The sequence below is a fragment of the Mesoplodon bidens genome, assembly GCF_964165515.1.
Source record: "Mesoplodon bidens genome assembly, chromosome: 19".
NCBI classification, from domain to species: domain Eukaryota; kingdom Metazoa; phylum Chordata; class Mammalia; order Artiodactyla; family Ziphiidae; genus Mesoplodon; species Mesoplodon bidens.
This window is the reverse complement of record NC_138179.1, coordinates 49,468,125-49,478,661: the sequence shown is the minus strand read 5'-3', so window position 1 is coordinate 49,478,661 and position 10,537 is coordinate 49,468,125. Positions and strand designations below refer to the sequence as shown.

The window sequence follows — 10,537 nt, the reverse complement described above, 5'->3', positions numbered from 1 at the left end:
GTAACAGAGGGCATTGTTGGAATAAATGCTACCCTCTCCTCAGCCCTCTCCCACATCCTCTATTCTCACAAAGTGGATTAGTCACACCAAGACTGGTCTAGTCTGTGAGGAGCATCTTTCTCAGAAGGCACTTCTCTTCTCCAGGCCTCGAGAACCAAAGGGAGCCAGAGAGCGGGTATCTTCCCGGTTTCTGTGCTTGGACCTTAGCCTCCACCCTTAAGGCCACCTACGCCTCCCAGATTGTGATGCCACAAACACGCCAAATCCTTTTAGCCACAGCCATCCCAGAGGAGTTCTAACCCAGCTATGAAAAAGGGCATCTTTTGAGCCCAAACCTCTACTTGGAAAATTTCCTGCTCATGTATTTCCACTGAGATCAACTTACAGGTGAATGTATGGGAAGAGATTTTCATATCAGGTTTTCTGTGTAAACCATTAAGCTCTTGGGCACTATTTGACACAAAGAATGGGGTAAAAATCCTCAATATGACATTTCCTGGCAGTTGAGTTTTCACGTTTGGAAAAAGATGCACAGACCACAAATGAATCTTCTAAACTGTATTTGGAACTGACAAAAACATCTGGAACTGACAAAAAAATCTTCCTAGAGACAAGGCCCTCAGCAGAGTCTGTCCCCACCATAAAATTTTACATCAACTGTACAGAACAAAATTAGCAACGAGTGATCTTTGGCACTAGGATGGGTCACTCCTTAGCTGTTCACATAATATCCAAACCGCACATCACGTGACATTAAACTGCTGGTTAACAGTTGAATGTTACATTTAAATTATCTTAAAAAGTTGGAAGTCCTAGCTAAGTTTTTTGGTATCAATATGCTAATCATATCTAACACTTAGTGCCTGAGGTAGAGACTTCTGTAAGAGATTTATCGAAGAGAACACAATTGAGAGTACAAAAAAGAAAAACACTTCCAATCTGGGAATCATACAGCCAAATGTCTTTGCTGGTTCAGCAAGCCAACCCTGAAATGCAGAACTCTTACTTCTTTTATTTCTGTAGAGATTTTGCACGGGAGTAGGGCTTTCTTTTGTTTGGACTCCTGAATTTTGGAATACATGGATTGCTTCTTTCAAAAGTATGATTATTGGGCTTCCCTGGTGGTGCAGTGGTTGAGAGTCCGCCTGCCGATGCAGGGGATGCGGGTTCATGCCCCGGTCCAGGAAGATCCCGCATGCCGCGGAGCGGCTGGGCCCGTGAGCCATGGACGCTGAGCCTAAGTGTCCGGAGCCTGTGCTCCGCAACGGGAGAGGCCACAGCAGTGAGAGGCCCGCGTACCACACACAAAAAAAAAGTATGATTATTAACATGGAATGTGCATGAACCAAACTCATTTAGCATCATTATTAAATACAACAAAAACAACACAACTGCACATTAGGGACAACAAATAAAATCTTTTAAACTCTCCATGATATGTGGCCAGAATGAGTGACAAGTATGCAAGTCAACCTAATGATTCTAACCTTGATGGTAACTGTGGATTACTACAGGTTTACGATATACAGGTGAGTTGAAATTTTATTTCCAAACTCTGCACTGTATAGGTGCAGGGGCTTTATTTTCAGGTGGTAAGACTCTTCGTGAAATTACCTGATTTTATAAAGATAAAATTAATCTAACAACTGGAACCTTCCAATCAAAATGCCCAGCAGTTGTGTATCTCTGACTTCAGGTACTTTTCTTCACAGTTGGGAAAGACCTTTCCTTCATGAAAAGGCATCTGTGAAGTAGGTTCAAGTATAACACACTTGCCTTTTATAAAAAACTGGCTGGCCAAAAATTTATCCTAAACTACAGGTATTATTTTTAGCAGTGTACTGTCTCTTAAATGAGACAGAAAACGTAAAGCCTAGACATTTACAAGCGTAACGGGTAAAGCCTAGGTATGACTAATAGGAATAACATTTAAGTCCATTCTTGGTATAAACTGCTTAGAGCAAGTTAAGTGTTTTAAACAACCACTGATTCCTGTGACAAAGAGCACGGAAGGACTTCTTACTACATCACATAGTTCTTTCACCTATTTTTTTTTTGAAGCTCCAAGGTCAGACAAATGACCAATAATAATAGTTGGTTTTTTAATACTTTTTACCAGACGCTTTTTCTAACTACTTCATAACACTTCTGAGAGGCAAGTGGCTCCTGGAACTTGGAAAAGTAAAGTGAAATGCCTAGTCTCAGACCATGAAGAAATGACAGTTAAGGTACCTAATGATGACATTTTTCTTTTTAAAGATATAGGTGTCCTTCTAAAAGACAGGTATGTGGGAGCCCTAACCTGTGAGAACCATTTTAGATGGCAAAGTCCCTTTTTATCAAAAGTCTATAGACGTCAGTCAAGGAAAATCCCCAAACTGACTTCAATGAAGTAACACGCTTGTGGTTTTAAATGAACAAATATAGAAACAGGCGAAACTAAGGCCAAAAGCAAAGAGGAAGCCACAAAATGAACAGAGACATTTCCTTAGGGGAGAATGTTATACCATTCTTCCCTCAAATTTGAACTAAGAGGAAAAGCCTATTTGTCTTACAAATCTCTTCTGAATAACAGACTCTAACAAAGATGAACAAAGGACACACCACACCTGAATAAATCCAACTGTATGTTAAGGAATATAGCATGTTGTTGACCATATCCTGATTGTAGTCTGTGAAGGACTAAGCACTCAACTTCTATTTAGGGAAGCAAATGTCATACGACAGAGCATGTCTTATACAGCAATTCAAAGGAATGATATAGGGGAAAAAAAAAAAAAAACCCTGCTGACAGGTGTTTTATACAAATACCTGCAAGTTCCAGAACAGTAACTGGAACAATATTTTCATAGACTCAATGTAGACCCAATTAATGGGTTAATAAGCTAGACAGCGATAGGGCCGTCTTAATGTAGGTCCATGACAGGTTGTTAGGGGAGAATGGCCTTGGCAAACTCGTATGTTCAGAGGCTGAAAGAAATGGATTAAGAAAGCAGTGAGAGTGGGGAAATCTATGTCATAATTAGAACCTTAGTGAGAGAATAAAAATAGACTTTAACACATGTGAAGTGACCCAGAATATCTTTCTATGTACTTGAGGAAGTTGAAGAATTATCCAGACACAAAAGATAACATTCTCATCAGAACAAGCCCAGATGAAACACCAGGGGCCCTGTTTGTAGAAACTAAGTGGATGCTTCTGGTGCCAAATGTCTGCCTGGCATTTCTGCTTGACTCCTTCCCTCTCTCTCACTCAGATCCCCAACCCTTCCACTGGCAAAGCCACTCTGTTCTCCTTCAGGCTCTGAATAGATGGATGTGAATGTATGTGTATTTTTCTGTCCTTCAAATAAGAAATATACATGAAGTTCTACTGACATAAGAATTATTGGTAGTTCTTTATCTTAGCTGGCCTGAAGTATTTAAAATCTTCCCTTGTTTTAGAATAATTATTTAAAATTCCTTATTAAACACTTGGTTTCAAGGAAACTGTGCAGGTCTATTAATTATCAAGGATACATACATGTATAAATCATTTTCTGAAATTTCCCCTTCAGTCTCACTGGAGTTTACCTTTTGCTAAGTGTTTATAGAGATCCTGAAGAACTTCTCTAGGCTAAAATTTACAGACTAAAAAAAGCAAAATAAAGGTAAATGCATGGTTAGAAGATAAGCTTAAGTTTTCAACTGAGTGTCTTTTGCCGGGGGTGGAGGTGGGGGAGAAATGCAATGGAGAACAACAAAGAAAAAAAGAACTGCATACAGGACGCTGTTCTAAGAAGAGAGAACTGACATTTAAAAATTAAATCAAAAAAATAGCACTCTTGGAATTTCAAAGTTGGGGGTGGCTTGCAATAACTTTCTGTTAGAAGAGAGTGGGATGCCCAAAATGAAATGCTCCCTGGTGAAGCAAACACCGCTTCCTTTAAATCTTTACCAAAGCTCTTACTCAGAAGGCTCATAAACTGTAAGACAAATGATGTGAACATGACAGGAGAGCAAAGTTCTCCAACATAAGAGAAGGTTGAAAATGGCAATAAAATACTACTGCAAATTACGAGTGTTATGTGAACATTAATGCCTGTCATTAACAAATAGATATGCCTATAGCAAATAAATACTGAAATTCTCTTTTGGTCTATTTACAGATAGAATCCCAGGTCTGACTGGCCTTCCAGGCAGAAACCTACATTGGCAGAAATATGTAAATTATAAAAGTTCCATGGTGAATTATAAAAAATAAGGAATTTGAATTTAGGCCTTCTGTCATATGCAGTTTAAGGTAGCTTTGATTAATTTTTAGCCTAGAAGGGAATTTTCGTATTTTTACTGTTACCATATTAAAAAAAAAATCCATCACTGGCTTCTTAAGAAACCAGAGAGGCAGGTTTTTGGATACAGATTTAAGGCAAATCAAACAGGTCCACAACTAAACATCTTATCAGGGCTTACTTTCCAGGTGTGCCTTTGTTTTGTGACAGAGGAATCTTAGAACAATTCTAGCCAGGGTCTCCACACTGCTACTGGATGAGGACACCTTTGTGCATCAGCCTTTTGAAAGAACTGACATTATATACACACCATCAAAGCATATACTGGCAAGGCTTGATATTTAAAGGACTTCTGCAGTGAATCACTTTATCTTCTTTGAAAACACAAATAGGTTTTCAAAGACTGGATACAACTCTGGACACATGAATGAGATTCAAAGACTTCTCAAGTCAAAGAGAGATCTCAACCTCCCTCTACTATGGACTCTTTCCAAGACGGAGAACTGATTCACCCTCCTCCTGCTGCTTACATATCTGAAATCTTCCCTGCAACACGAGAGGCACTTTTATTAGGTATGTAGCATCTATTAAAACTTTAAATCCAGGGTAGAATTTGCTGAACAAAGTAATAAACACTAGCCTAATAGGCATTACCTTAAGGATTATTTCCCCTTTAATATAAAAGTATAACTACAGTGGTCCAATATACAAATACAAAAAAAAGTTCTCATACTAAAAAAAAAAAAAAAAAAAAAAGAAGTACCATAATACTGTACATACAAAAACTGTTCAACAAGAATGATTTAAATATATCTGTTCTCTTCCGGGTCTGGAAGACACAAATGTAAAGTTCTGCAACTGTATTATTGCTGGAACATGTGTCCAGGAACACTGTGTTTCCCGTTCTTTCCCCTTTGTCCCAGCCCCACCTTCAGAGTCCCCTGAGCTTGGATCATGAGCCAACAGCATCCCTGAAACTAACCAGAGCCAAGTGTTTACTCAATGGAAGTCATTATTCAGTGAGCCGCTGCTTACCACGAACTATGAAAAGCACAAGTTCTAAGCCCAGCCAAGATTAAATCCAGACGGAGGTCTTCCCGTCCCCCGATTTGCTACTAGCGCTGCTTTTGTTGGACCCAGCCTTGGACCCCACTTTGGCTTTTTTTCCCCGGGGACCATGGGGGTTGTTTTGGTGATTGTAGGCCTGGATCGCCAGATCCAGGCGTTCCTGAGCCATTTTGATTTCCCTCTGCAGAGTCTCCAGGTCAGCTGGGAGGTTGTCCTCATGGCTGCCATACTGTTGTTCCTGGGCGATGTTGGCCTTGTTTTGCTTGTAGGCAATCTTAGCGTTGGACAGTTCGGTGTACTGGATTTGATCTGGTTTGACGGCAATGTTATAGCCAGGGGGAGCAGATGGTGTGTTCCAAGTGAAAGGATAATTATAAGCACCCGGATCTTCCAGTTCCCTCCTTTTACTGTTCAGTGAGTCTCGAATTGTCCCAAATCCTAAATGAAGCATCTCCCAAACGTTAAGCAACAGGCAGAGGCCTGTAACACCATACATTATCAGAAGAAAGATGGTCTTTTCAGTGGGTCTAGAAATAAAGCAGTCTATCTTATGAGGGCAAGGAAGTCTGCTGCACACATAAAAGGGGTGGACTTGGAAGCCATAAAGAAAGTACTGCCCTATCAGAAAACCCACCTCAAACACGGTCCTTGCCAGCAACTGCAGCACATAGATTTTCATGAGCCCATCCTCCCGAATCCGGTGTCGGCCATCATGCTTAGGTTTAGATTGGTTCTGATCTTTATTTTCTTTTTCACTTTCTAATTCCATTTCTGGATACATCATGGGATCCTCTTCATGGTCCTCTTCTGTTTCTTCCAGAGCCCGGTGTTGTTTCCAACGCATTGCATAGGGTTTGCTCCGAGTGGCCTTCTTGTCTGCTTCACCGTGCTCCATTTTGGCAATCTTATGAATGGCATAGCCCAGGTACATCACTGAGGGGGTGGCCACCAGGATGATCTGGAACACCCAGAAGCGCACGTGGGAGAGGGGTGCAAAGGCATCATAGCAGACGTTCTCACAGCCTGGCTGCTCTGTGTTGCACACAAATTTGCTTTGCTCGTCGTAATAGATGGACTCTCCTCCTACAGCTGTAAGGACAATCCGGAAGACGATCAGTACAGTAAGCCAGATCTTCCCCACAAACGTGGAGTGGTTGTGGATCTCCTCTAGCAGGCGAGTGAGGAAGCTCCAACTCATGGTGACTGAACTGGTTCGCCCTGATAAAAATGAAAAATACTAAAGGAAAATCAGCAAATATTAAAATCTTAATTTTTAAATTGATGTTGAAATTTATCTTCAAGGCTCATACTAGAATGACTGTTAGAATAACTAGCATCTCACTCTACATTACCATCAGGTAGGACCGTTCACCTCAGTCTAAGAGCACTGGTTTGGGCCTACAGGGTTCTAGGAAGTCTGATTAGTTTTTGTGTCTTCCTTAGCTTAAAAGGTAAAATTATAGCTATCATTTGAGATATATTTCTCAAAGTATACTGGATTTTTTACATACAGTATTATTTCATAAGACCTTCGAACTCTGTGGAATATAGATAAGAAAATAGCACAGAAGTATAGCTATTCGGTCACAGTAAGACTGCCACTGAGAACATAATGGGGACACCTGGGCTGGATGGACTCCATTATGAAGAGGTACCTTATCAGGAAAGTTAAATTTTGGACCTGGTGACAAAGTATTAAAAAAGAATTAAGGAGATAGTACAGCTGCAAATAACTGGCAAAGTTCAAGAACTAAAATAAAAGACAGAAAGAAACAAGGAAGACACTCCTGAGCTAGGCTGCATCACAGAGATTCTAGCATTCTGTATTATATTTCTGTATTTTGTTTATCGTAGAAGTTTAAAAATGCCTGTAGATTGAATTGTGAGGACATTAAAAATCCAATCAATAGACAAATCCACTTAAAACAGCATTCTGAAGGATAGTTTTATTCTGAGATTCTTAGATCTATGTCTAGAATCCAGGTAAAAACCATCAAATGGGATAATGTATGTAAAATCCCTAATACAACCCCTGACACATAGCTTTTCTCTTCTATCTTCCCTCTCTTGGTTTACTTCTGCAGATAATAGTTGATTATCAGCATCACCAAAGAAATTTAAATATACTTTTTACCTGTTATCCAGAATTTCTGTTATCCAAAATTTTCTTAGAGAAATGATGTTTTGCTTACAAGTTTTCCAGATTCCCTCTGGAAGGGAAAAAGAAAAGAGAAGGTCCTAAGTTTCCTCCCACAGAAAACAATAAATCACTAGAATGCCATTTTCAGGGAGAAACGGTTTTCTATGTACCATAGGAATCAATCAGCATGAGATGGAAACAGGCTTGAGTTTGAATATCACTGTTCTCTCCTCCTACACGTGGTAGGAGAAACTATGTAACAGTGACTCAAAGAGTCTTAGGTCACTGTAGTCTAAGAAAATATGACAGGAAGATGAGTCATTGGTGAAAATCTGAAGCAGATGAACTCTGGCACCTATAGGAAAAAGCCAAAGTAGAAAATCTCACCAAATTTAAACTGGGTCACTAAAGGCCTTGAAAAAATCTTCACCCTGTGTGCTCTATTCCTGTTCTATTCTCTGGAGCAGCCAATAGCTCTCTCAATGGGATTTGAGCAGCCAACTAGGAGCAAGCTGTTTAGTTAAAACACCCAACAGCTGGCTCTCAGTCACTGGGACACCCATATCCACAGAAGTTGATTTACAGACTCAACTGCTCACAGAAGTTAAACACCTGCATCTGTATTGTGATTTAAAAAAAAAAAATATATATATATATATAGGACAAATTATTGCTCATTATCAATTTCTGCAAACTATGGAATAGCTATGGCCAAGAATCATCCACACTTACTAACATTTAATTTAATAAATGAATGTAAAACAATCCCTGAGTGTTCCAAGTTATTATGTGTTCAAAATAACTTAATAAAAAAGATACATGAGGGCTTCCCTGGTGGCGCAGTGGTTGAGAGTCCGCCTGCTGATGCAGGGGACGCGGGTTCGTGCCCAGTCCGGGAAGATCCCACATGCTGCGGAGCGTCTGGGCCCGTGAGCTATGGCCGCTGAGCCTGCGCGTCCGGAGCCTGTGCTCCAAAACAGGAGAGGCCACAACAGAGAGGGGCCCACGTACCACAAAAAAAAAAAAAAAAAAAAGATACATGAAAAAAACCCAGAACAATTCCCAAAAGGTCAGTGAAGAAGAAAAAAAGTTCAGGCATCTGCATAACATGCAAGTATGAAGATTCACATACAGAATCCAACCACACAAAGATCTCACCATAGGACTTCAAGTACAACTCATTTCCAGCCCTGATGTCCAACTGAGCTCACCACTTCTCTCACTACATACACAAGTTATAAAACCACAACACAAGAAGTAATATGCAGTCTTTAAATGGTGATGTAAGCCAGATTTCCAACACAGAACTCCATAATGATTCACATCCACAAGTCCAGATTCACATTTTCCCCAAACGCCATACCTAAAGCATTTCCCTTAAAGCCTGAAATTCTATTTGTTCCAATAAGCCAAAAATCATGAAAGTGAAATTGTTAATTAGTTAGGAAGCTCATCCTCTACACTGCCATCCATACCGAAAACAAATGGGTACCTTTTTAATAATTTTTTTTTAGAAGATGTTGTGGGTAGGAGTTTATTAATTAATTTATTATTTATTTTTGCTGTGTTGCATCTTCCTTTCTGTGCAAGGGCTTTCTCTAGTTGTGGCAAGTGGGGGCCACTCTTCATCGCGGTGCGTGGGCCTCTCACTATGGCGGCCTCTCTTGTTGCGGGGCACAGGCTCCAGACGCGCAGGCTCAGTAGTTGTGGCTCACGGGCCCAGTCGCTCTGCGGCACGTGGGATCCTCCCAGACCAGGGCTCGAACCCGTGTCCCCTGCATTAGCAGGCAGATTCTCAACCACTGTGCCACCAGGGAAGCCCGCTTTTTAATAATTATTGCTATGAAATAATTTCTCAACAGTTCAGCATCTCATACAATAATCTTTTTTTTGGCGGGGGGGGGAATTAGTGACAAACCCTTCAAAGCTTATAAGTTATAAAGCAGCCACTTAAACACATCCAGAAATACACATTGCATACTGGTTAAGCTGTAGGCCTAGACAATGATGAACCCTTAGAGCCTGGTTTTCCGTGGGCACTTATAAGTGCCATAGCACCCTATACCCAAACCTTGAGTATAAATGATGTGTAAAGTAATGTAGCTTCAGCATCTCATAAAATGGGTGACGGGTGATTTTCTTTCTAAAATAACCATGGGCTTCCTAATCAAATGGCAGCATCCCCACTGTGGATCTACTGAGCTGTCAGTAGGTTTTTCTTTGATACTCTTCCCTTTCCAAATCCCTTTCTTCTCCTTGTAAGCATTAAGAGAAAGGCTTAAGTATCAGAGTAGACTCCTCCAATTTGGGGGGTGGGGTGGAAAGGGGAAGAGGGAGGGAGGGTGTGAGAGAGGAGAAAAAACTCAATGAGTAGAATGGTGGGTTCTGGAATTGACATTTCTAAGCAAAAATGTGTCACTGCCAAGTGTGGTCTTGCTGTGTTCTTGCTCCACTAAAATTCCCTTTTCTCAGAAACATTTTTTCGCTCTCCTACCAGAAGCCTAAGAATCAGAACACAGTCTTCTCTGACTTCCCTGTTTCAGCAGACTTGGTTAGAGTAGGGAGTGAGAGCATGCAATTAACCTGTGAACAGCTCTCGTTAAAAAGTAAAAATCATTTCCATACTCTATTTATGAATGGAAAATATGGGAGCATGTGATGAGTGGTGTTGAGAGGTGGGGGGATGCCAAACACCTAAATATTTTTTGCCAATGAGGAAAGCCAACTGATTTAAATGTATTTTGACACTTAACGTCTTCTTGAATATTTATCTATAGACAAATTCTAGGAAGTGCTATTATCAGGACACAAGAAATATAAGTCTGCGTGGTTTTTGCTCTGTACTGTCATTTGACTTTCTAAAAAGGTCTTAGCAGTTTACAATGCCTGGCAATGAATGAGTACAATTTTACCTCAACCTCATCAGCACTGTCTGTTATGCTACTTTGCTAGGTGTAAAATGGTATTTCAAAATTATGTCAATTTGTATGTTTTTAATACAGCAGGATACCCTTCCCCTATATTCCTCCTTCTTTGTGAACTATTTCTATCCTTTTGC

At 40.3% G+C, this 10,537-nt stretch overlaps 1 protein-coding gene across 8 annotated transcripts in view; it reads right to left on the bottom strand.

Annotated features, from left to right (window-relative positions):
- Positions 1-543: 543 nt before the first annotated feature.
- Positions 544-10,537, bottom strand: part of GJC1 (gap junction protein gamma 1) — a 37,226-nt gene continuing 27,232 nt past the window's right edge. For 6 of the 8 annotated variants that reach the window (XM_081218573.1, XM_081218567.1, XM_081218569.1 and 3 more), the window contains 2 exons: positions 7,474-7,549; positions 544-6,557 (listed from right to left, as the gene is read on the bottom strand). In XM_081218573.1, coding sequence (XP_081074699.1) covers positions 5,347-6,537 — 1,191 coding nt within the window. In that variant the 5' untranslated portion in view covers positions 6,538-6,557; positions 7,474-7,549 and the 3' untranslated portion in view covers positions 544-5,346. Of the gene's footprint in view, positions 6,577-7,473; positions 7,550-7,649; positions 7,673-10,537 lie in introns of those variants that run through there. The other 2 variants (XM_081218574.1, XM_081218568.1) reach the window with 2 other exon arrangements.